Source organism: Marmota flaviventris, chromosome 1 (genome assembly GCF_047511675.1).
Source record: "Marmota flaviventris isolate mMarFla1 chromosome 1, mMarFla1.hap1, whole genome shotgun sequence".
In the NCBI taxonomy this organism is placed as follows: Eukaryota; Metazoa; Chordata; class Mammalia; order Rodentia; family Sciuridae; genus Marmota; species Marmota flaviventris.
Window position 1 is genome coordinate 220,123,550 of NC_092498.1, and position 24,950 is coordinate 220,148,499.

The 24,950-nt window shown below is 62.3% G+C and overlaps 1 protein-coding gene across 4 annotated transcripts in view; it reads left to right on the forward strand.

Moving 5' to 3' along the window:
• The window catches only part of Sbno2 (strawberry notch homolog 2), a 47,130-nt gene that overhangs the window by 13,874 nt on the left and 8,306 nt on the right, over nt 1-24,950 (forward strand). Inside the window, exons 2-14 of one of the 4 annotated variants that reach the window (XM_027952619.2) lie at nt 1,987-2,164; nt 5,974-6,053; nt 7,286-7,394; nt 18,922-19,083; nt 21,124-21,207; nt 21,480-21,582; nt 21,802-21,956; nt 22,041-22,174; nt 22,250-22,340; nt 22,476-22,619; nt 23,420-23,537; nt 23,873-23,978; nt 24,279-24,432. In XM_027952619.2, the coding sequence (XP_027808420.2) occupies nt 2,072-2,164; nt 5,974-6,053; nt 7,286-7,394; nt 18,922-19,083; nt 21,124-21,207; nt 21,480-21,582; nt 21,802-21,956; nt 22,041-22,174; nt 22,250-22,340; nt 22,476-22,619; nt 23,420-23,537; nt 23,873-23,978; nt 24,279-24,432 (1,533 nt within the window). In that variant the 5' untranslated portion in view covers nt 1,987-2,071. Of the gene's footprint in view, nt 1-1,986; nt 2,165-5,973; nt 6,054-7,285; nt 7,395-14,763; nt 14,960-16,208; nt 16,301-18,921; nt 19,084-21,123; nt 21,208-21,479; nt 21,583-21,801; nt 21,957-22,040; nt 22,175-22,249; nt 22,341-22,475; nt 22,620-23,419; nt 23,538-23,872; nt 23,979-24,278; nt 24,433-24,950 lie in introns of those variants that run through there. The other 3 variants (XM_027952621.2, XM_027952620.2, XM_027952622.2) reach the window with 3 other exon arrangements.

The window sequence follows — 24,950 nt, forward strand, 5'->3', positions numbered from 1 at the left end:
GTGCTGCTGTCTGTCTGAGTGCCCGCTGGCCGTGCAGCCCTCCTCAGGCTGGTGTGTGCACGCCTCTGTGTGCACCTGCCTTCCCGTCTCCGATGTGTGCTGGGGGGGAGTCGCTAGGTCTGCTGGCACCTACTTCTCCTTTTGAGGTGCTGTGGGCTATTCTCCAAGGGCTGCGCCATTTTGCACTCACCTACAGTCTGTGGTGCCCAGTGGCTGTCTGGTCACATGGCCACGTTGCACCTCTCCCTGGACTCCCTCTCCAGCCCAGGTCTGGACTCCCTTCATGGTCAGAGAAGCCAGCTGGGGTCCCCAGATCACACACCACCCTCATCGTGACCTCTCCGGCTAAGTCTGAAGTCTTCCCTGCAGGTGACAAGGGCTCTTTCTTGTAACGGTGTCCTTGAGCCTTGGCTGGCAGCGTGGGGCCTGAGACTCCTAGGGCTGCACTTGGAATGGGCATCCACCGGGCCTGGTGGCTGGGGTGGTGGGCAGGGCTCCAACACCACCAGGGGGGGTGCCACTAGGTGCACTTTGGCCAGTGGAAAGGGTGCCGGGGAGCAGGCCCTGCTTGCTGCTGGGCCCTTGGATACAACCCACGTGCCCTAAGGACCACCTGAGGTCACTTGGGCACTGCCCAGGTGGCCCCTCCCCTGCAGTCCATAGCTGTCCTTGGAGCCAGTAAGCACCCCCACGTGTGGAAAGGGTCAGCTTGGGATTCTGCAGAGAGGGGTGCTGGCTGGCCTGCTCCTTGAGGCCCAGTGCCCTCCACAGCGACTGAGCCCTGATGAATGTAGATCCTGCCCAGGGGCCAGCACCCCCCTTGAGAGGGAAGCCAGCATGGTCGTGTCCGGACCTTGGGGAAGGATGCCTGCAGCAGCTGGAGTGTCTGGCGGCCTTGCCTGCCTACCCCCACACAGACCATTTCCCGGTGGGAAAACTGAGGCCCAGCAGAGCTCAGGTGCCAAGTCGTCTGAGGTTGGGTGGCTGTGAGGAGTGGGGCCAAGCTTCCCTGCAGGCCTGCGTGGCCCAGAGTCTTGATGAGGATGGCCAAGACCCTAGCTCACAAAGCATCCCTGTGTTCATTGTGGGAGACGGTCACTGCTTAGGGCCTGCAGGCGAGGAGGGCCTCCCAGAGTCCAGGCATTTGGCCACAGGAGGAAGTGACATCTCCACAGCAGGACTGAGCAGAGCAGAGGGTAGGCTGGCCTGGGGCTGGGACAGAGCAGACATCCCTGTGCTTCCTGACAGGCTGTGGGCCCTTTCCCTGCCGCTGTCCCCTGTGCTTGGAGCACAGCAGAAGGCAGCACCCCTCCCCCACGGGGTTGCGTAAGCTGCTGCGTGTGGCTGGACAGGGCTTACTGGAAGTCCCACGGATTTCTTCACTCCAGAGCTTGGCCTCGGTGTGGCTGCCCTCCCCTTCCTGCCTGCCTGGGTGATTAAGGCTCCGGGCTGCTTGCCCATAGAGCACGCCCGCTGCCCTGCAGGCTGCCCTGGGGTCCCTGCTGTCTCCCAAAGGGGGGCTCTTGGCCCTTTAGTGGGACTAGCCAGGAGCCCCCTGGGAGAGTCAGATTTGTCCTCAGGCATCTGACAGTGTGGGGACTCAAGGTCCACCTGCCATCCAGACCACGGACATTTTCAGTGTTGTCACTAGTGCACCCTGACCTCAAAACCAGGTCTGGGGCTCTTCCCAGATCAGCTGGGCCCCTCAGTACCCCCAGGAGTCCCCCTGGCAGTCTCATGTGGTGCTGAGGGGCAGTGTTCCTCTGCAGCCTTGCAGACTGGAGGTGGGTGGTACCGCAGGACCCTCCCAGAAGACTGGAGGAGGGCTGTGAGCAGCAGGGGAGGTGGGTGGGGCGAGCAGGAGGAGCCCCTGGAGGTTCCAGTGCCCAGCCCAGCAGCTCCCAGCCGCAGCCTGGCCTGCAGGTTGGGAGGGAGCCGTGAGTCTCAGGACAGCCTCAGGAAGAAGCCTCACTTCTTTCTCCACAGGACGAGATGCCGCCACCACGGAGCAAGAAGCCCAGATAGGTGCCTTGTGGCCCTGGGTCTCCCAGCCCTCACCTGCTGCCACCTGATGCTTGCAGTGGGGCCTGTCATGGATGGGGAGTGCCCTCAGCACGAGCCCCCGCCAGCGGGCAGCCTCCTCTGTCCCACGTCCCCACTGCAGGTGAGCCCCAGCACCCCGATCTCCTGGACTGCTTGAGCAGGACCCATTGAACACTGCGAGGTGAATGCTGACCAAGGTGGCCTTCATGTGGGACGCTGCACTGGGCAGCCTGTCCATGACCCTGACCTCAATCTTCTCAGTCCGGAGCCTGGCTCCCCAGTTCCCCCATGTCAGGAGAGGGTCCTGTGTGAGGGTAAGGGTCTGCCCTGGCCTCCAGCTGCAGGAAGAGTCTTGGGGCTGTGTGCCTCCTGCTGGCCTCCAGCCTGCTGGGCAAGTGCTCTGCCTCGAGCCACACCCAGGCCCTCCCTCTGCTGGGGACTGAAACCAGGGGCTCTTCCACTGAGCCGCACCCAGCCCTTTTCCTTTTACTTTGGGCCGGGGTCTCCCTAAGTGGCCCAGGCTAGCCTGGACCTCGCCCTCCTCCTGCTTCGGCCTCCCCAGTCTCTGGGTTTCTATGTGTGGGCCATGGCATCCTAGATGTTTTCTTTCAAAACAGTTACTGGCCCTTTGGGAGAGCCGTTCCATGCTGCCCCTGCCCTGCCTGGCTGTCCCTTCCAGAGCAGCTCAAGTTGACCTGTGGGAGCCAGAGTGCATCACTTCATTGTTTTTTCTTTCAATTTAATGGACAATTTCTTAAGCAGTGTTTGGTTTACAGGAAAATTGTTCAGAAAGCCCTGTGTCCCTGTCACTGCGTCCTGTGTTAGTGTGGCCAGCCTGTCAGAACTGATGGGTCAAGGCTAGTACACTGTCATGAGCTCAAGTCAGAAGCCTACCTGAAGGTCACTCTGTGTTGGAGAGTCTGTGGCTCTTGACATGGGAGTACCCCACAGTTTCCACGCCCTAGAAGTCCTCCAGGCTCTGCCTGCTGCCCTGCCCCCCTGCTGGGCTGTGGGCACACTTCTGCCCTCTCCAGGATGTCAGGCTGGAGTTGCCCAGGGGGTGGCCTCTGCAGCCTGGGGCCTCCCTGGTAGCTGCCTTTGGGGTGCTCCCGTCTCATAGCTCAGGAGCTCTTTCTTTCCAGCACCACGTACCATCCCCTGTTCTGGGTGCACCTCTGCCCTGACTCAGTTGCCCACCCAAGGACATCTTGTTGCTTCCAGTGTTTGACCACTAAAGTGTCCCAGACACAGAACACCAGGGTTCAGCTCTGCCCGTCATGTCGGAGCTGTGGGAGGTGCCAGGTCCCTAGGAGGAAAGGGCCCTGAGCAGAGCTGGCTCTTGCCACAGTGGAAAAGAAAACAGAGTGGGGACTCACAGGGAGCTGGGTTGCCAGAGGCCCAGGTGGGGTGTGACTTGGGAGGCTGCCCCAGAGCGGGCAGGTGCCTCTGGCTGGGGCTGTTATGGGGTCCACTGTTTAGTAAAACCTCAGCTCCTTCCTTCTGCTGGGGTGGGCCCAGGCTGGTGCTTGTCCACCCAGAGCCAGCCTGACACAGATGGGGCTCTGGACATTGCTCCAGAGGACACAGGAGGTGAGGAAGGTTGGGCGGGAGGACGGCAGCAAGAACAAGCCAGCTGTGGTTCCCGCAGAGCCAGGACACGGCTGCCTGTGTTCCAGAGTGTGGGAGGAGGTGCAGGCACCAGGGTTCCCCAGACCTGCGCTGGAGAGGCTTCAGGGGCACACGAGCCCTCACCCTGCACAGCTGTGCCACACCCCACCCTGCTGTGGCTGAATGTGGAGCTACGTTGCATAAAGACCCTGTGCACATCCCTGGGAGAGGAGCCGACTCTTCCGGAATGAAGGGCTGGGCTGGTGTCCCGCGCCTACAGCCCAGGGCGTCGTGCTCTGTGCCCAGCTCCTCTCTGTCCTCCCCTCCTGGGAAGCTGTTGAGCACCCACCTCCGCCTCCCTCAGCTGCTCACCAGTCATGGCCACGGACACCTCCTCCTGGTGACTCCTCATCTGCACAGCCACATTCGCTTAATTCTCTCCCTGCTGCTAAGCCCTTGGGGAGAGGCCAGTTTTCCTCTGCTATGAGCAGTGCTGCCGTATTTTCTGCCCCCTCATGGATTACTTCTGGGGGGTGGGGTGTATCCAAAATAGGATTCCTGGGTCAGAAGGAGAGCTGGCATTGTGCAGAGGATGGAGCTGTCCCTGCTGCCATGTCCCCTTTACTGACTGGCAGGCTGGGGCTCTGTCTGAGCAGCTGTCAGGGCTCAGAAATGCATCTGGGCAGGGCGGGGATGCAGTCCCTGGTGTGAGGTGTGGATGGAACCCTGACTGTCCCCAGCCCCCAGAGAGAAGGCTCCCTGGTGCTCACCAAGCTTAGGCTGCTGCAGGGTGTCTGGTGGCCATCTACAGGCCAGGCTGGGGACCTGGCCTGCCCTTCCTGCTTCAGAGAAAGCCAGACTGCCTTTCCCACTCCAGTAGAAAATCCCTACACAAATTCTAATTGGAGCACAGCTGCCCGACTCTGGCCAGTTACACCCCAGGGCCTGCCCTCTGAAGATGGAGCCACCCCTGGTACCAGCACAAAGTCCCAAAGAAAGCTCTGATTGGCCAGCTATGTGGAGTCACCCTGTAAGGAGGATCAGGTGGCCCTGAGTGGACAGAGGTTGGGGGCCTGGGTGGACAAGCCATTACTGTCCCTCACCAGGTGGAGGCCTAGAGCCTGTGCTACCTAGGGGTCCTCTGGTCCTGGGGCTCCTTCAGGGCAGCCCAGGCCTAGGTGGAGCATGCTGGGAGAGCTGGGCCTCAGTCCTCTCGCCTCTGCTTACACACTAGGTGGCTTACTGCAGCTCATCTTAAAGGCCCAAGTATGCTCTGGGAAGTTCTGCCTTGGGGAGGCCGGGCTGGGCCTGGGTTTCCCTCTCCCTGACTGGGGCAGAAGGCCGAAGGCACTAGGCCAGGGCTCTGGGGAGATGTGGGGTTGCCAGCAGACCCCACCTGGTCATGGTGGCCCCGCCTCCTCCCATTGTGTTCTTGAGGAGGGTAGGTACTGGAGCCGGAAGCCTAAGAGCCCCGGGCCCTGTGCTGCAGAGACGCTTCACTGTCCATTCCGATAGACTGCCTCAGCAGCCCTTGGAGCCCTGGAAGCCCAGCGGTCCGCTGTGGCTGGGCTGGCCTGGGCTGGCCTGGGCTGGGCTGGCTTGGCTGCTGGGGTCCTGCTCTGGAGGCTGGCAGACCCCAGGAGGTTGGGGTAGGGTAGTGAGGATGCAAAGCTGGTGAGGGAGGCCGTGCAGCCGCCTAGGCTGGTGCCAGCTACCACCCTGGTCCCAAGTCTGAGTGGATGCGGCTGGGCAAAGGGAACTGTCCGGCTCCATAGGGGTCTGGGGAGGGCTTCCTTGCCAGGAGTGTGGCAAACAACCCCCTGCCCTGGTAGCTGATGTGACCGTCAGACCTGGCTGTGACAGTAAGAGGGTGCCCAGCCGGTGGCCTCTCCTCAGTGACCACGGGGAATTCCCATCTGCCAGTCAAAAGAAGCCAGGGCCCCAGTAGGGGCTAACCCTGGGGCACTAAGGGACACTACTGAGTGGCCCCCCACACCCTGGGGAAGGCCTCAGTACCCCCCATGAGGCCCTGCTTTCACCTTGGATTGGGCTGGGCTAGGCACACACTCTGCCCCTGAATCTCATCCACAGTCCCCCTGCCACTCCAGGGGCCCTGGACCTGGTGGGGGCGCTCCCTGGGCGGGTGCCCTGGGCTCTCTTTCAGACAGGAAACCGAGGCACGGTGAGGCTATAGTGCCTGGGTGGCCAGCAGGGAAGCCCTGGTTCCCCCCCTTGTTCTGACCATGGCAGCAGCTGTGGCAGGGTGAGGCTGGGGTCTGGCCCCCCCTTCCTGCCTGTGCCTGATTGCACTCTCACTTCCAGAACCCCCTCCTGCACTATCCCTACCCCTGGTGGAGCAGCTTCCCACAGGCACCGCATCCAGCCTTCTCCAGTGACAGCCAGTAAGTGTCTGAGCCCTGGTCCTCACCCACCTGCCCTTGGGCCGCACTGGTTGCCCAAGGCCCTATTGAAATCAGAGCTCACAGCCCAGGTGCGTGGGCCTGGCCAGCTCTGACCTGCGGGCTGGGCCTGGATGCGTCGGGCTGCAGAGGTTCTGTTTACCTGAGGCCTGTACTGTGACCAGCTGGGGCGCATTAGGAAGACCTAGCCTAGGGCCTAGGGGTGAGAGTGGGGAACCAGGCAGGGCTCTTGTGCAGAGGCTGGTCAGGAACTGGGAGGTGAGTGGAACCAGGAGGGAGCCTTTCTCCAGAAGGCCACAGCTGAACTGGGTTTTGAAGGATCAGTAGGAGTTTGCCAGGGGAGTGGGCCTGAAAGTGGGCCTATTCATAGCAAGAACTTTTGGGAATTCTAGAATACTTTGGAGTGAGCATGCTTGTCATCCCAGCAGCTTGGGAGGCTGGGGCAGGAGAATTGCCAGTTCGAGGTCAGTCTCAGCAAATTACTGAGGCCTTAAGCAACTTAGTGAGATCCTGTCTCAAAATGGGCTGTGATGTGGCTCAGTGGTTAAGCACCCCTGGGTTTAATCCCCAGTACCAAAATAATGGTGATAATCCTGGAGTGACTGTTTTGGGCAGAACGGGGTGGGGGGTGGTTTCCAAAAGCATGGGAAGGAAAGGTGAGATGCTCTTTTCATGTTCGTTTTTCAGGGATGAGGGGTGGCAGTCCTGGGAGCCAAGGGAGCCCCAGAACTTGGGAGCTGGGAACAGGAAGGCTGAGGGGCACTGACCTCTTCCTCCCTGTCCCCACCTCTGCACAGCCCACCTGAGGCTCAGCCTCCCAGCTGGGGTGGCCACGTTGGGGTGGCCACATTGGCCCTGCTACTCCTCATTTTGGGGTGAAAGGGCAGAACGGTGTGGGGACAGTGACAGGATCCCACCTTGGAGGAAGATGCTCCTGGGCCTCCGGGCTGTACTTTTGTCTGCCCTGTCAGGATGTAAGTTGGACGTGAGGCCAGGGAGTCGTGTGCAAAGGGCCAGCAGAGCTTTCAGTGGGCTCTCCGACCTGCCTGCTGCATGCAGGGTGGTCACCATCGGGAGTGGGTGCCGCACGGTGTCTGCTGGGAGCTGCTGCAGTCACTCTGCGGAGCTCCAGTTTGGGGAGAGGAGGGAGCCCCAGTGGTGAGCCCAGCAGACCACCATCCCCCACGGTCACCTCCTCCCATCTCTCTTTCCAGTCAGTTCATGAGCCCCACCTCCTTTGTCAGCCAGCCCTGCCTGGACACCAGCTACCCTGCTGTGGCCACCGCCCCCAGCTTCCTGCCAAAGAGCAGCGACTTGCCTCAGGTAAGAGCCACAAACTCATCTGTGGCTGGTGTCCGAGGGCATCTCACTTGGGACACTGTGGCCATAGGTCCTCCCGGAGACCCGATGACCTTGACTTGGCCTGGGGCCCCTGGTGCTGGTCAGGTGCTGCTAGCAGCAGGAGGTGTCGCTTGATTTCTGGGAGCAGCCTTGACTGCTGTGGGCAGGAGGAGCAACCTGCCTGGCCCTGGGGGCGTCACCTTGGGTCTGTGCACCAGTGTGCTAGGAGGCACCTTCTTCATGACAGGGAGCTGTGCCAGAATGGGGCACTAGACAGATTGCCTCCCCACAGAGGTGGCCCCCCATGCCTGTCCTAGCCCCACCTCGCTGCTAAGCAGCAGCCCTGGGGTCCAGCATGCCAGGTGACCCCACAGGGAACCCTGTGCTGGACTGGGAGCCAGCTTGCGCTTGCAGTGAGGGACCAAGGGGTGTCGCGCTGCGGGATATTGGTGGCTTGGTGGGCCCAGCACCGTGGGGCACACCTGTCTTCCCAGCTGCTGGGGAGGCTGGGGCAGGAGTACCAGTTCCAGGGCAGCCTGGAAAGGGCTGGGTGGCTCAGTGTGGGGCTGCTGGTCTGGCGTGGGTGGGGCCCTGGGGGCATCACGTGCCACACACAGAAGGAACCAGCTGCATCCTGGGGTGCCTTGGCTTGGCATCTGGTTTGGGAACGAGGCACGTTGGCTCCGTCTCTGTCTGTGTCTCTCTGGGTCTCTGTCTCTTCTCCGTGTCTGTCTGTCTGTTTCTGCTTGTCTCTCTCTGTCCATTTCTCCATGTCCTTCATTTCTTCGTCCCTGCCTCTCTCCCAGCTCTGCCAAGAGTGCAGGAGCCTGGGGTGGCTGTGCCCCTCTGGCTGCTGCATGTGTGAGCCTTGCTCATCTCGGCATGTGGTCTGGCAAGTGTGGGCCAGTGCCCGCCCCTTAGAGGGGGCCGTGCCATCCCGCCTATCCCGTGCATTGAGTGCCTACTGCACCCGAGGCCTGCTAGCGTGCTGGGGCTGGCACCCTGGTTGGGTCAGGTTGGACACAGGCCTCCCTGGGAGAGAGCCACACGCCTGGTCCCTGCCAGCCTCTCCCCTCCCAGGACCCCAGGCCTGTTGGCTGGGCCTCGGTCCTGTGATGCAGGAAGTTTAGACCTGACCCTGGCCAGCCTCCCCACACCACAGCCCCTGCTGCTGGCACACAGGACGGCTGGCAGAGGAGCCCCGTCCTCCTCCCAGGGCAGAGGGCTCTGAGGTGGGATCAGGGGAGGCCCTGAGCTGGGGTCACCCAGGGTCACCTCAGGGTCCTCCTGAGAGGAGGCAGGAGGGTGAGAGTCAGGGAGCCTGGAAGACGCTGGGCTGCTGGCCCTGGAGCTGGACAAGGGACTGGGGCTGCAGGGCCTCAGGAGCTGGAAGAGAGGGACGTGACTCTCCCTGGGCTTCGGGAGGGCCAGCCTGCACACCTGGGTCTGGCCAGGGTGGCCAAGGCGGCTGCGACCAGAGCCGAGACGTTGCAGGTGCTTGTTGGCCGCTGTGGCACCGGCAGGGCTCTGCCTGGCAGCAAGAAGAAACTGGGCCTCCACGCGGCTGGCGGCCAGCTGCTCTGCTCCAGCCGCTGTCCTGCAGCTCAGAAGGAGCTGGGGTGGCGTGGAGCAGGGCTGGGTCCAGGCTGGAACCACCAGGCTTTTCCTTGACAGCTGCCAGCCCTGGGTCTCCTGGCAGCTGGAACAAAGGAGAAAGGCGGCGAGCCCTGGGACCCCTGGCCTGCGGGAGAGAGCCCGCCCCTCTGTTGCTGAGTCCTCCCAGTTTCCTTGGGGCACCATGCGTCCTCCCTGTCCTGAGCTGGTTAGTCTGGGCTCCGGCCTCCCTGCCTGGATGCTGCAGAGCTGCCCGCTGGGTCCAGTACCAGAGGACTGGCTGCAGGAGGGGCTCTCTGGAGAACTGGGCTCTGGCACACGGCAGCTCAGTGTCAGAGAGGCTTCCTGACCAACCGTGGAGTTAAGACAGTCCAGATTCATGGAAATGTTGCAGGAACCGAGTCCCTGAGCACCGCCCTCCCTCAGCCTCCCCGTGAGAGATGGCCTCAGGGCCGGGCCACCCTGGCACAGCACTGGTGCCCAGATGCCACCTGGCTCCTGTGGATGTCCTGCTGAACCTCACCAGCTGTTTGTGGACGTCCCTGTGCTGCGAGTGCTTGTCCCATGATGAGCTGGAGGTTCTGCATTGCAGGCAGGAGTCCTGCAGCTGTGGTGGTGGGTCCTCCTGGGGGCCCAGTTTGGAGGCCCCATGCGGACATCTCTGATGCTGAGGACCAGGCGCGACACTTGGCTAGGGGGTGTCTGCGGGCTCCTACGCGGGGAGCATGGGTGGTCCCCTGGATGCACAGCCTGGGCACCGTGGGAGCCTGCGTGGACCCGCCGTGCAGTGTGGCTGGGTGGCCGCCTCATGCCTGCTCCTCCATCATTGGAATTCTCTGTAGGGACAGGTGTCCCTTCTCCCCTGCTGCTTAGTGTTCTTCTCATTGGGAGGCTCATGGGTGTTTATGCAACGCGTGGGTCACTGTAGATGGTGCGGTGACCAAGGCATGGCCAGCAGTGCTACAGGGCCACCAGAACGTTGGGGCCTGTCCTGAGAGCCGCTGCCCCCCCACTGCCCTGGGGGGGCACTACTGAGCGCCCACTAAGCCAACCTTGGAGAGGGGCTCCTTTCCTCACTAAGCCATCTGGCCACCAGGCTTGCATGTCCCTGGGCAGTGGCCTGGAGCAGCTCTAGGGCTCCCCGAGGACTGCCCTACAGGGCTGCAGGTGTGTGGGGGTACTGGACTGGTGGCTTTGCTTCCGTGGTTTTTATAAATTGAGATGATTCATAAAACAGAAAAGGCATCAGCTCACTGGGCGTGGTGGTGCGTGTCTGTCATCCCAGCAGCTCTGGAGGCTGAGGCAGGAGGATCACGAGTTCAAGGCCAGCCTCAGCAAAAGCAAGGCACTAAGCAACTCAGTGAGGCCCTGTCTCTAAATACAAAATAGGGCTGGGGAAGTGGCCTAGTGGCCGAGTGCCCCTCAGTTCAATCTCCAGTACCCCTCAAAAAAAAAAAAAGAAAAGAAAAGACAGGACACCATGTCCGAGTGCCCAGCTCTGTGGTTCTTACTACATCCCCTGAGCTACGTGCCCATCACACCAGCTCCAGGACGTCACTGGCTCGTGGCCCGGTGGCACTCTAGGTGAGCGAGACCGCACCATGTCCACCTGTCTGTGTGGGCTGTGCTGGTGTCCACCATCTCTGGAGCTCACTCGAGTGGAGTGGCTGCTGTGGTGAGCCTGCTGCTGGGCGGAGTCGGGCTGGACAGTAGCTGGACATGTGTTCCAGATGAGGCTGGGTTGGATTGGGGTGCCCTTGAGGACACACTGGGGCCAGCGGCGTCTGGAGCCCCGCTGGCCTGCTCCTTGTGCTGAGTGGGCTCTGTGCAGGCTCCCCTCCTCTGGTTCCTCATCACCCGCTGCATTCCCAGACCCATCCTTGGTGCAGTGCTGCCTCGAGGTCCCTGGGGTCCTGACTGCAGGCCTCGGTTGTCGCCCCCAGTGCCCATCCCCCACAGACACCCTGCACTTCCAGGGGTGGGCACTTCTGGACCCCCACATCTCAGCTGCTCTGCCCTTCCCCCACATTGCCACTGGCCCTCCATCTGTGAGGACGCCTCCCAGGAGTGGTCAGCAGGCTGGGCCTGCACCCCGGTCCCTCCGTGTTGCCGGACTATCAGGAGGGTGTTTGTCCAGGAGCTGTTGCCAGCCTGGGGGCTGCTGGGAAGCCAGGGATGAGCTCACGCTCGGGAGAGTGCCGCCTGAGCTGCCAGCCCCCGCCACCCAGCAGCTGGCCTCCACTCTCCTGCTCTGCAGACGCAGCTCAGCAGGTCAGAGGCCTGGCCCACCCACGGCCAGCTTCCCAGTTACCGGCAATGGGTGGAAAGAGAGGGAGAGACAGGGAGAGGGCATCCTTACAGCAAGCCCTGTAATTCCCCAGCCACTCAGGCTGAGAAGACCCACCTCTGCCCCGTGGCCTGAGGAAACCCGGGAGCTGGAGGCTTCGAGGACCACCGACAAGCAGATCTTCAGGGAGGGGGACCCCGCAAAAGCTACTGGCCAGGGAGTGGCTGCAGGAAGGCAGGCCCTGGCTGCAGCGTTAGGCACACAGTGGCTGAGGCTGGGCCTGCCCCAGGCCTCTGGGCCCTGTAGGACTGTGCACAGGCAGAGCAGAGTTTGGGGCGGAGAGCAGAGTGTCCTGGGACTGCTGTCCCAGAACGCCGGGGCCTTGCAGTCCTGGAGGCCGGTCTGGTGTCCAGTATGTGTAGGGCCATGCTCCCTGCAGAGTCCACCTGCGTCTCTAGCTCCTGGGAGCGCCAGGTGTCCCTTGGCTTTGGCCACTCATCCCCAGCCTCTGTTGTCACTCAGCCACCTCCTCCATGCTCTGCTCTCTGTGTCCCTCTGTCTCATGAGGACACCTGTCCTCAGATGAGGGCCCACCCTAATTGATGTGACCTCATCCTCATCAGTCACTTCTGTACAGACCCATTTCCAAGTGAGGCACAGGTCCCACGGGTCAGGATCAAAGGTGTCATTTAGGGAGACACCATCCCCACTCCACAGGAAGCCAGAGGCTCTTCCCAGACATCCGAAGCAATGCCCCAGCAGCCTTCTCTGACCCGCGGCTTCCCAACTTGAGGGACAGAGCAGTCCCCTGCTCAGTCTGCTGCAGTGACTTGGAAGCTCACCCACTGCAGGGCTCTTCCAAGGGCCCAGCCAGGGCCACCATGCCCTTCCAGGGCTCAGTGAGGGCAAGAGGTGAGGAGGAGGCCCCGGACCTGTGTCCACATGGTCTAAGGATCAGTCTGTCCCACGGCATGGACACAGCCAGACGGGCACAGCCCACCCAACCAGGTGCCACTGAACAGGTCCTCTGCCTGTCCCTGACACTCAGTCAGCATGCCTCCCTCCTCAACATCCACTCCAGGCCCAGTGTCCCCTGGCACCGGCCACCTCTCATCCCAGCTGCAGTCTGCGCCCCTGCAGCCCCTTGTCGCCATGCCCTCCTGCCCCCAGGGTCCCTTTCCCAGTGGCTGCAGTGCTCTGGTGCCAGGTGGGCTCCGTTCCTGGTGTGGCCCTGTTCTTAACACTACGCCAAGCCCTGGGCACAGATGTTCTCTGGTCCACACCGCCACACCTTCCTCAGGAAGTCAGGGGCAGTTTGGAGGCTGAGAGTGAGCAGAGAGGCTGGGGTGGAGTGGGTGATGGTCCCCAGGCAGGAGACCCCCTCTAGCTGCCCCTGGAAAATGAATCCCCGTAGCCTGAGTGCCCATCCCCTAAGTACCCAACTCATTCTGGCCCTCACCTCCTCTACCTCACAGCAAGTTTCTGGAGACAGGAGTGGGGGCTGGGGTCAGAGTTCAGGTGGTCTGTGGGTATCTCACAGCATTAATGCTGGTCAGCCTGATTTTAGTCTGCGCTATACTTTGTGTGTCTTTTTATTTTAGTTTCCTACTAACCCTTTTAAAAATGAGAATCCATATAACTGCTGGATGTATTGGCAATGCCTGTGATCCCAGCCACTCAGGAGGCTGAGGCAGGAGGATCTCAAATTCGAGGCCAGCCTGAGCAACTTAGCAAGGCCCTTAGTGAGACCCTGTTGCAAAATAAAAAAACAAAAAGGGCTGGTGGTGTAGCTCAGTGGTAAAGTGCCCCTGGATTCAATCCCCAGTATTGGGGGCAAGAATTCACATTAAGTTCATCCTTTTAAAGTACGATCATGGAGTTTTGCAATCACCGTGTCTATCTAATTCCAAACATTCCGCCAACCCAGAAGGAAGCCCTGTTTCCACGAGCAGTTACCCCATCCCCAGCCAGCCCAGTACCCACAGGTCCACGTCCCGACTCTGGACTCCTGTCCTGGACGTCTCCTGTCACTGGGTCACACGCATGAGGTCCTCAGGTCCATGTAAGCTGTCACCTCGCTCTTGCCTGGCTGAGGCCGCCCCGGGTGGCTGGGCTGGGCTGGGCTGTTTGCATGTGTGGTCAGGTGAGCTGCTGTGCCTTGGACACTGGGCGTCCAGCCTGTGTGCGACCTGCCTCCCTCCTCTCAGGCTCCCTCCTGGGTGGGTCCTTCTGCCAGCTGCTGGCCCTGGCTGTCATGCACTGTCTAGATCTAGCCACCCTGGGGCTGTGAGGTGGGGGCGCCCTTGCCCCAGCTGGTCTGCCGGCATGGCTGAGGGGTGGTGACCTTGGTCTGCGCTGGGCATTGAAGGGTCTCAGAGTCTAGAACTGACAGCCCTTTGGGGGCCCTTGTGGGTGCTGCCTCTGGGGCCTCCTGGTTCCCCTTGGAGCCCTGGGAATGGCCCCACCACCTGGACTCCGCAGGCATCTGGGGGCACTGCTTCCCCGTGAGCCCCTCACCTTACAGGGAGGGGGCAGTCTGGCACAGGCACGTGGGACCGCATCTGCTCCAGCTACTGAAATCCATAGTGCAGACACCCTCACTCTGTCCCTCTGGCCCTGGGTCTTCAGCACCCAACTCCGGGTATCATCAGGAATGCCCACGCAGGTCCTTCATCCAGGTGCCTGCTATGATACCCTGCCACCTTACAGTCTGGACCAGGGTCCCTGGCTGGGCAGGCAGAAGGATATTCCTCTGTTCAGAGTTCTGCTGGCCGAATGACCAATCCAGCGTGTTCTCCTTCAAATTAGCTCTCCACCACAGCTGAAGCCCTCCTCTCGGCCACCACTGTTCCTGCAGGCTGTGCTGGGCACTGGGTGCAGGCCAGAGGCCAGGCCTGGTGGGGCCCAGGCTTGTGCCCACCCCCAGCTGTCGGGCAGCAGCCCTGTGCCCTGTCCTGCTTGTGGCCTCTAGCATGCCCCTCTGGGAACTGCTCTCCAAGAGGGAGCACACATCCGCAGCAGATGGAGAGGAGCTCCCCGGGCGGGCAGGGGGTGTGTAGGGCGCGCAGGGGGCTGGACCTCTGTTCCCAGAAACCTTGCCTCCCATAACTGTTGTGAAGACCCCGGAGCAGCAGCTGGCCCTGGCCAGGCCCAGGGAGCAGGCAGAACAGAACCTGGCACCTTAGCAACCTGGGGAAACTGAGACCTGTGCCCGCTCGCCTTTGCCCCCACCCCAGTGCCCCAGAGGAGCCTGGCTAGGCTGGCAGGGCGCACCCAGACCAGGCAGCCCTGCGTTGTTGACAGCCCGTCTGTGGCTGGATTACGCCCCGTACAGTAATTCTCCTCGCTCTGCCAGTAATTGCCCTGACTTACCAGGCAGGCATCATTTCCTGAAAGTCAGCCGGCCTTAGAGGAAGTAGGCGCGAGGCCGTGACTAACCCAACATGCAAATGCAGCCGGCCTGAGACAGCGCAGTCCTCCCCCCGCCCCCGTCCGCCTGGGACGGACCGGTGCCGGGCTGCCTCCACGGTCATGAGGGAGACTCTTAGGCGGCTCCTCCAGGGGACCTGTCCAGCGGCCGGCACAGCCACGCTTCCCAGCCATGTCCCAACTGCGCTTCTGCCTACAGTTTGCAGCTCTCAACCAGGTAACACTCCTGCTCCCTCGGGCGAATGGTGCCGGGGCTCAGGTGGGGGCCTGGAGAGAGAGACCCCACCTGTCCCTCCAAATGTCCCAAAGGGTAGGAGCACCCAGGCTGTGAGTAGCCCCTGGCCCTGCTGTTGTTCTTTGGCAGCGAGCACGGATCTGAGAGGGTTTTCTGGGAGAGCTCTGGGACCCCGGCAGGCCAGGCCAGGCCAGAGCAGACACGGGAGGGGCCCAGTCCAGCCCCAGGGAGGGCCCCAGAGTCAGAGCTCCTGGGCTGGCGGGGCTGCCGTCCATCTATCCCTTTCCCGGCCCAGTGTGGGACTGGTATCAGAACCTCTTGTGGACCAGGGTGGGTACAATTTGAGACTGGCTCTGCTCGACTGGGTAGGGCCAGGTCCCCCATCCTTCCCTTCGGCTCCCTGTGAATCTGGCAGGGGTGGGGCAGCACCTGTTTCTGGGGTCATTTCTGGGCTCAGCTTCCTGGACCAGGAGGGGGTGTGTCTAGTGTTCTGAATGTCCCCCCCGCAGCCTGGGAGACCCAGGCCAGGTCCTGCCCCCTTCCTGCCCCCTCCAGGGCTCCTGGAAGGCAGAGACGAAGACCGTCCAGGTGGCCCCAGGCCCTGGTGGATCCTCACTGTTGGGCGTGGCCGCCAGCCAGCTCCCTCCCCCCTCAGGGAGGAGTCCTGAGCACAGACTTTGGAGGGCAGCCTGCGGGAGGCTCAGGACTCCCCGTCAGTGGGGCACACAGCACGGGCTGAGGTCACAGATGAGCTCGGGCAGGGCTGGGACAAGCACCCGGTGGACGGACGGGCACTTGGGGGAGACTGGGGAGCAGTGGGGCAGCGAGGAGGGACCAGGCAAGTCCCAGACCCACCTCCAGACAGAAGTGGGGCATGGGTGCCTATGGGGAGGGGTCTCTCTTGACCCCCTCTTAGCCCACTCGTGGGGCCAGACAGTGGTGAGATCTAGAGGGCCCTGGGCCTGTCTCTCCCCACCCTGAGGAGTGAGGGGGCCAGTGCCCCAGGTGCCTAGGGGGCATCCTGCTCTGCAAGGGGAAGGAGGGTGAGGTGCGGGCTGCAGGCTGTGTCCAGGGCACAGGAGAGCTGGCGTGGGCTCCGAGTTATGCAGGGGCCATACCCCACACGCATGGTGACATGCCGTGCCCTCGTCACACTAGTGGCCTACATAGATACACTGTGTCATCGACAGTTAGAGCCCACACTTTACCCAGGTTCCTCTGTTTCCCCTAGTGTCCTTCTCCTGCCCTGGGACCCCATCAGGACCCCGTGTGTCACCGTCACCACACCCCCTCTGGGCTCCCTGGACGGTGTTGAGAGGAGTGGTGAGGTTTCATGGGCTGCCCCTCAGCTGGGACTGTCAGTTCTCCTTGTTCTGTGACGGGGTGGGGCCAGGAGGACGCTCCAGGAGGGCCTGTCCTCCGCCCCCTCCAGGTCTGTGCCCTCAACAGGCCCTGGCTGCTGCCCTGGCCTTGGTCTCCTGCCGAGTTGGGGTCTCCCCTTCCCCGCTGGAGGACCCCTGAGTGCAGCCCACAGGGCATGAGAGCTCTGCTCTGTGTCCCCCTCCCCAGCCCTGAAGCAGGCTCCCTGGTGGCAGCTCTCAGCCCCTGTGAGGGGTGGCTCAGTGAGGAGCCCCAGCACCAAGCCAGAGGCAGGGCGCACTCGCTGTGGCCACCTGCTGGACCCCCACCGGGCATGTGTCTACCTGCAGTGGGGTGTCCCTATTCCAGGCCCACCAAAGCCCCAGAGCTGGGGACAGCACAAGCTCCCTGGCATTGTCCCCTTCACCTGGACTCAGGCTGTCATGCCCAGAGATGGTCTGGGACAAGACTAGGGGATGGGTGGCCTGGGTCAGATTAGGCTGGACCCACTGTCACCAAGTGGCCTCACGGGAGCAGCCAGTTCCTGAGACCGGGTCTGCGTGACTTGCTGATCTGTGGGTGCCCAGCCTGGCCGCTGTGGAGCAGTGGACATACCCCTCTTTGCTCTCGCCGTTATCCTTGGGCTCTTGGGCTTCTCTGCCTCCGGAGCCCCCGCCCAGGCTCCTGAGGGCAGGAGGGGCCACGGTCCTGCAAGCAGCTACCTGCCTTCCCGCCAGCGCTGGGTTCTCCTCCAGGGACTTTCCTACCAGTGGGCGGGGGTGGGGGTGGGGGGAGCCCGTGCTGAGGGTCTCGGATCTGCCCTCAGCCCCACCTCCTGCCCAGGGGGTTTAGGCTGGGCATGGAGGAGGGGTGGGGTGTGCAGAGCTCCCACCCCATCAGCCAAGCCAAGGGTGGCGGTTGTCAGGACTTGCTCCCTGCCCTGGGCGGGAGGCAGCCTTGTGGCCCATAGCAAGCAGCTGCCCCTCCTGCTTCCCAAGCGTCCTTGGTGCTTCTGTCCACAGGGGGACCAGGGGTCCTGGGGCAGGTAAGAGGAGGCCAATCCAGGCCCTCAAAGGGGTCCCAGGGACGTTGCCAGCATGCTGGTGGCTGTGGGTGGCCCTGTGCATCCATGGGTGCCCACAGGACTCCAATTTGTATGTCCTGTTGGCTTGACCAGCTGTCCTCAGGAGACCCTAGCCAGAGCCCCACCACAGAGATCAGGTAGGGCCTGACTGGGCACACCCTGAGGAGGTTACAGACACTTGAGTCCCACCCCCACTCCTACCTTCGGGAATCGGGATCTGAATGTCAGGCACCTCACCGTGGGATGAGCCAGGATGGCCCCCAGCAGGGCAAGAGAGATCAGGGGTCTCCTGTCCTCTGTGCCCTCTGAGATGCGGGGATGCTGGCCCAGCTATGCCCTTGAAGCCAGTCTGAGACCGAGGACCTGTGTCCTCTGGTCACTCCATCCTCCGGTGTCTGCCCGTTGACGGAACGGAGCTGCCCAGGTCCCAGGAATGCTTCCCCAGAGCCCAGAACCCCAAGCTCAGCTGACAGGGCGACGTTCTCTGGGCTTCTCAGTGGCCCCCAGCCTGCCCTGCACCCTGCGGGCCTGCCCCCTTCCTAGCCTGCTGTCGGGGCTGAGTGTGGGGGTCCTAGCAGCCCCCTGGATCCCAGCCCTGCTGAAGAAGTGCTGCTGGCCCAGGGCAAGGCAGCAGGGCTTGGCGCGCTGGGCCTGGGGGTGCTGGAAGCGGGCAGATGGCACTCCTCCTGAGCCAGGCTCTCGGGGTGCTGCCCTGGACCTCGGGGCCTTGTCTGCAAAACAGGGAGGGGCAATGTGAGTGCCCCTGCATTTGGGGTCCCTGGGCGGAGGCAGGCTCCCCGAGTGTCCCAGGTGCTAGTGGGGTGGTGGCAGGTGGCGGTGAAGATAGGCTCCAGTCAGAGACTGCAGCAACCCTCCGCTGTTTCTGCACCCCATCTCTTCACAGGTTGTAAGTGACACAGTTCAACTCAGTGTGGCAGACGCCAGCCACAGGTGGCACTACCTGCACAGCAAGGGTCCCTTGGCCCCTCCCCACCCTGCCTGGCCTTTTACTTTAGTTTGAGACAAGTTCTTTCCAAGTTGCCAGGGCTGGCCTTGAACTTGCCATCCTGCCGCCTCAGCCTCCCGAGTGGCCGGGACGGCAGGAAGAGCCAGGCTTCTTTTCCTGAGATGCCATTCATATGTGGTGTGATTCACTCATTTAAAGGGTGCGGGGTCAGTGGTGTCAGTATGTTCATGATTGTGCAACCATGGGTTCTGGAGCATTCCGTCACCCCAATAGGAAACCCTATACCCTTGAGCAGCCCCCCTTGCCCCCAGCATTCCAGCCCTGCAACTGCAAGTCCACATCATCTTGGACCCTCCTGTCGCTGGGTCACACGCTGTGGCCTTGTGTGGCGGGCTCTCATTGAGCACAAGGTCCTTGGGTCCCTCCACCCTGCAGCTGTGTCACCCACTCCTGCTCACGGCCCATGATGGACGGTCTGCGTACTGCTGTCCGTCGTGCACATCTGGTGCTGCCTCACCGGGGCTTGTCTTCCAGGACGCCTCGTACCTCGAGGACCTCTCCAACGCCTCCATCTTCTCCTCGTCCATTGACTCCCTGTCCGACATCGCAGACACCCCCGACTTCCTGCCAGCAGACAGCCTCAGCCAGGTGCCCACCATCTGGGATGTGAACACCAGCTCGTCCACCCATGACAAGGTCAGTGCCCCGGACTCTGCCAGGGCTGCCCGGACTCCACGAGCCCCTCGCCCCCCCAGGGCTGGGGCAGCCTCTCCTCACCCTGCTCTGTCCCTGGAGACGGGCTCCTGCCCGTGGGTGTGAAGAGGGATTCTGGGTAGTAACTCTCACTCAGGGGACTCTGGTGACCTCCAGAGACATTCGACTGCCACCCTGGGGAGCTACTGCTGTTGCTGGGTAGAGGTCAGGGACACTGCTCCGCACCCTGCAGTGCCCAGGAGACCCACCCCAGAGAACTCTCTGGCCCCTAATTTTAGTGGTGCCCAAAGGACAACACCCATCCAGCCCTTTCTAAGGTATTTGGCAAGAAAGAAGCTTCTAGACTGGGAGAACAAGTTAGGAATGGGTCTGGGGGACCTGAAGTGGAGGCTCTGGACACCAGCCCCACCTCTGGATGCTGACATGGGCACATACCCTGGATAGCTGACAGGCTGGGGCCAGTAAGGGGGACAGGAGGCTCCGAGCACCTGGCACTGACCCCACCCTCTACAACCATGTGGGGCCACTCAGGCCTGTTTCCCCTTGGGATCTGTGCCCAGCAGGCACTGCCCACCCCTAGGGGCCTGGCTGGCCTTCAGTGGGTGGCACAAGGCCATCTGAAACCTAGTTTTGCAGAGCTGCCCACCTGGGCTGGAGCATGACCAGTCTTCCAGGAACCCACGCAGGGTCTGCCTGGCTTTGTGTTGAGTAAAGAGAGCTAGAGGCTGAGAGGGAACTGTGACTCTCTGGACTTCCTTCACTTTTTCTTAAAAATCTCTGGTCGGGCCAGTACGGTGGCAAGGGCTATCGTCCCAGCCCTCGAGAGGCAGAGGCCAGCCTGGGCAATTTGTGAGACCCTGTCTCAAAATGAAATACAGAGGGTGGGCTGGGCCTGTGGGTCCCTGGAGAGGGCTCGCCAGCCGCGCGAGGCCCTGGGCGCCACCCTCAGCCCTGCAGATGTTAGAAGATCTGGGGTGTCCCTCACCTACGGGAAAACCAGGCTGTGAGAGTCGGCGCCTGGATGGGACCCAGGACCCTTGTTCCCCCATGAGCCTCCAGCTCTTCATGGCCCTGGGGCGGGGGCAGCTCAGGGGCCAAGCCTGCTGGGTCCTAAGGTCAGGTGTGCTAGGGGTCGGCGTTGGCAGTCACTCCTGTTGGCTCTGTTGGCTCACACACGGTGTCCAGGCTGGGCTCACTGTGGCTGAAATGAGAGCCACACATCTAAAAGGGTGTTTTAGAACCACACAGGCTCTTATCTGGGTCCTCTGTCTCCTAGCTGTGTCCTGGGCCCACTGGGCTCAGTGTAGTGCTCTGGACAGTGACCGCCACGCTGCTCGCCAGGGGTGGGCAGGTCAGGACAGGGTCCTCTCCCAGACCATTCACAACTCTGGTCAGTTCTCAGGCCCTGAGGAGGCCATGAGTGACACACACTCAGCCCAGAGGCCAGGCCTGGCTGCCAGCCCAGAGTCAGTGCCCCATGGCCAGCTTTGCCTACCCTGTCCTCTGTCCATCAGGATGCAACTCAGGCAATTTATCTGCCTCTCCAAAGTGAACCATGGTCTGATCATCCCTTCACCCTGGCCACCGCACAACGGGGCATTTCAACCTATTCACCCACAGAAAGCCTGCTGTACCCCTCAAATACCATATCAAATGGCCTCCTGTACAGTACTGCCAGGCTAGTATCACCAGTGGCCTTGCCCAGGGGCCCAGCCGACATGCCGTGCAGCCCCGAGTTTTGTCTCATCTTCTCCCTGGAAAGGAGCCCCCCCCAGGGTCCCCTGTGCTCCTGTGGGCTTGTGTACCACCATGGTCTGATACACACAAGGCCTCAAGCCACCAGACCCTGCCCAGCCTGTCCTGTGAGACCAGGGGCTAGGGCTGTTGTCCATGAAAACTAGTAAGTACCTTTCCCAGGTGGCAGGAGGAGGCAGAGCACTGGCCTAGAAGGCCCTTCGGGGCCAGGGTGGCCAAGGCCCAGCCATTCAGGAGGCCTCAGCTGACACCCTGTCTGCCCTCCAGCTGTTCCTGCACAGTGGGCCCTTTTCAGGCCTCGAGGACCCTGGGACCTCCCTCCCTAGCACTCCGCTTCTCGTCAGCTACCAGGTGAGCCAGACAGGCCAGGCCGGGCTCCCTCTCTTCCCTTTCCCAGATCTCCTGGGCACCCACCGAGGCAGGGATCTCAAACCTCAGGCAACTCCGCAGTGAGTGCCCACTTTACAGACGAGGAAACTGAAGCCCAGGTGCCACCTGGGGGTACGGTCAGGCCACCCCCACCAGGTCATTCGCTGGCTTTGGGCAGCCAGGCTGCTGTCCCCAGGGGAGGCTAGGCCAGATGTGGCAGCATGGGGCCTCTGGACTCTCATATGCACCTGCAGTCACAGAGCCAGCCCGAGGAGGAGGACGAGGCGGACGAAGAGGAGGAGGAGGCTGAAGAGCTGGGTCACGCCGAGACCTACGCAGACTATGTGCCGTCCAAATGTGAGTGGCTCGGCTGGGTTGGGGCCCTCGGACACCCTCAGCCCCAGGACAAGACCCTGCGGACCCCAACTAGGGGTTGTGGGCCCAGGGCCACAGCCACAGGGCAAGGGCCAAAGTGCACCTGGTCCCCTTGCCCCAGGGGATTGGTGAGACTTTCCTGTCCCCAGCCTACTCACCAGCCACTGAGGCCCGAGCCTGACTGCCCCTTGCCCCTTCCAGCCAAGCTCGGGAAGCAGCACCCAGACCGTGTGGTGGAGACCAGCACACTGTCTAGTGTCCCTCCACCTGACATCACCTACACCCTGGCACTGCCCACCGCAGACAGCGGGGCCCTGTCTGCCCTGCAGCTGGAGGCCATCACCTATGCCTGCCAGGTGACTCCCCAGACCCCAGCTGCTGGGGGAGGGGCTGGCCCAGGAGGGAAGAAGCCCAGGCTCTAACCGCCCATCGTGCCGCAGCAACACGAGGTCCTGCTGCCCAGCGGGCAACGCGCAGGATTCCTAATTGGAGACGGGGCTGGCGTGGGCAAGGGCCGGACAGTGGCTGGTATCATCGTAGAGAACTACCTGCGTGGCAGGAAGAAGGCCCTCTGGTGAGCGCCTGCTCGAGAGGGCAGGGAGTGGGCGGGGAGGGGGCAGGGCCGTCCCTGACCCGGCTGCCGCCCCAGGTTCAGTGTCTCCAACGACCTCAAGTATGACGCAGAGCGGGACCTGCGGGACATTGAGGCTCCGGGCATCGCCGTGCACGCGCTGAGCAAGGTGCGGGGGGCGCAAGCCCACGCTGGAAGGGCAGGGGTCGCGGGGGGCAGCCCCGCAGTGCCCACTCCCATTCCACAGGGGAACCCAAGCCGGGAAGGCCGAGGATCCCCATGCTTGCGCCTGCGCCTGTTGCAGATCAAGTACGGCGACAACACTACCTCAGAGGGCGTCCTCTTCGCCACCTACTCCGCCCTGATCGGGGAGAGCCAGGCTGGTGGGCAGCACCGCACGCGTCTGCGGCAGATTCTCCAGTGGTGCGGGGAGGCCTTTGAGGGCGTGGTATCCTGCAGGCATTACCGGGGCCAGCCTCCAGACCCCGCAGGCCTGGACTTCCCAGCAGGAGCAGGATTCCACGGCTCACCCTTGCCCCCCACCCCTGCCGAGACCTGGCCTGGCACTGGCCAGCCAAACAGTGACCAGAGACTCTGTGTGGGTGTTTGTGATGAGTCCTGAGGCGATGGTGGCCTCTGTGCAGCCTGCAGGCATGCAGATGGTACCCAGAGTCCCCGCCGTCCTAGAGACAGGCCTGGTGCCGAGGGCTGGGCCTTGCTGGGAGTTGTCAAGGGCCAGGGAGGCAGGCACACAGGGTCACCTTATTTCACATCAGTACCGGGGTTGAATCCAGAGGGTTGCCCCTGAGCTACGCCCCCGTCCTCTTTTGTTATTTTATTATTTTGAGTCTGTCACAGTGACCAGGGAGGCTGAGGCAGGAGGATCATAAGTTCAAGCCCAGCCTTGGCAACTTAATGAGACCTTGTCTCAGATTTAGGTGGAATAAAAAAAAAACGAGAGAAACAGACCTCAGGATATAGCAGCTCAGAGGTGCAGTGGCCCTGGTTCTAACCCAGGTACAAAACGGGAAACCGAACTGCACCCAGGACGCAGAGGTGAGCACCTCGCCATCCCCGACGGCAGCCGTGCCTGTGTGCCTGCCTGCACTTCCCCAGGCCTGCTGGAAGCTGTCACCCAGCAGCTGACAGATACGGCTCTGCATGGCTCCCAGTTCCCAGGCCCGAGGGCTTTTGGCCTGGGCTGCCCACACCCCTTCTGGGATGCTCCTTAACCCTCGCCCACCCCAGATTGTGTTTGACGAGTGCCACAAGGCCAAGAACGCCAGCTCCACCAAGATGGGCAAGGCCGTGCTGGACCTGCAGAACAAGCTGCCCCTGGCCAGAGTGGTCTACGCCAGCGCTACAGGTGGAGCGTGGGGCCCCCGCCAGTCTTGGGGCAGCGGCAAGCCGGGTGGGCTGGCTGGGGCACAGGCTGGGCCTGCTGCCCACAGTTCCTCGGGCCCAGCCCACACCCAGCTTCTCAAGGCCTGGGGCAAAGGCTCTTGCTGTCCCTCGGCCACCGTACCATCAGGGCCTCCCCTCGGCCAGCTGGCTCTGCCCAGTCTCAGCAGGCGCCCCAGGTCCCCTCACCCGGCCCTCCCTCCCTCCCTCCCGTGGTTGTACCCGAGCCCCTGCATCCCCACTGGCTTCTAGCTATCCCCTCCTGGCTGGTCAGGAGGAGCTGACGGCTCCCGTCCCCAGGTGCCTCTGAGCCGCGAAACATGATCTACATGAGCCGCCTGGGCATTTGGGGTGAAGGCACGCCCTTCCGGACCTTTGAGGAATTCCTACACGCCATTGAGAAGAGGTGAGCGCCTTCCGAGTGCTGGGTGGGGCAGCTCCCACCAGCACCCTGGCCTCAGGCCTGTGTCCTGTGTTAAGGCACGAATCAGACCTTCCTCTGCCCATTCCCGCCAGGCCCTGGCCCTGCACAGCCTCTCTGCCTCCTTCAGGCAGGCTCCTGGGGACCCACAGGCCTAGCTGCAAGTCTGCCCGGGCTGGCCACACTCTGTGTACCTGCTCCTTCCCGTCCCAGTTTCCGCCCCTCCCTAGAGGCACTCCATCTTCTGGTGGGACATGGTGCTGAGGAGGCCATGCCTGTCCCCAGGGGTGTAGGTGCCATGGAGATCGTAGCCATGGACATGAAGGTCAGCGGCATGTACATTGCACGCCAGCTCAGCTTCTCTGGAGTCACCTTCCGTATCGAGGAGATCCCCCTGCCCCCAGCTTTTGAGCATGTCTACAACCGCGCAGCGCTGTTGGTGAGCCAGGCCCCTCTGGGGCAGGGTGGGCCTGATGCGGGGACCCCCGTGTGTCTCCTCGGAGCCCTGTGCCCATCAGGGAAGCCCAGGCCTTCGTCCTGCTCCCCTGTTGGGAATGTCCTGTGCTGTGACACAAGGGTGTCAGCCAGAGCCGCTGCCACCTTCTCAGGGTTCAGGAGCACTTTGTCCCAGGTGGTGGCCTGTTGGTGGCTGTGCTTAGATGAGTTCCATTCCTTACTGGCCTGGGCATAAACCCTTGGCCGTGCCCCGCTTGTGCCAGGTGACTTCTTGAGGTCAGACAATCCCAGGGTCCCCTTCTGCACTGCAGATGTGGGGTGAGGTCATCCTCTGGTGGCATCCTAGGTGCTATAGGCCATTCCAGGCCAGGAGCTTCTAGGTGTCCCCAGAGGTGTCCTGGTGTCCTCTGGGGCTGAGGCATCAAGAGTGGCCTGGGGATGACCTCAGAGGCGGGCCTCCGCTGCCTCCGCCCTCCCCTGGGCTCTGAACCGCTGCAACCC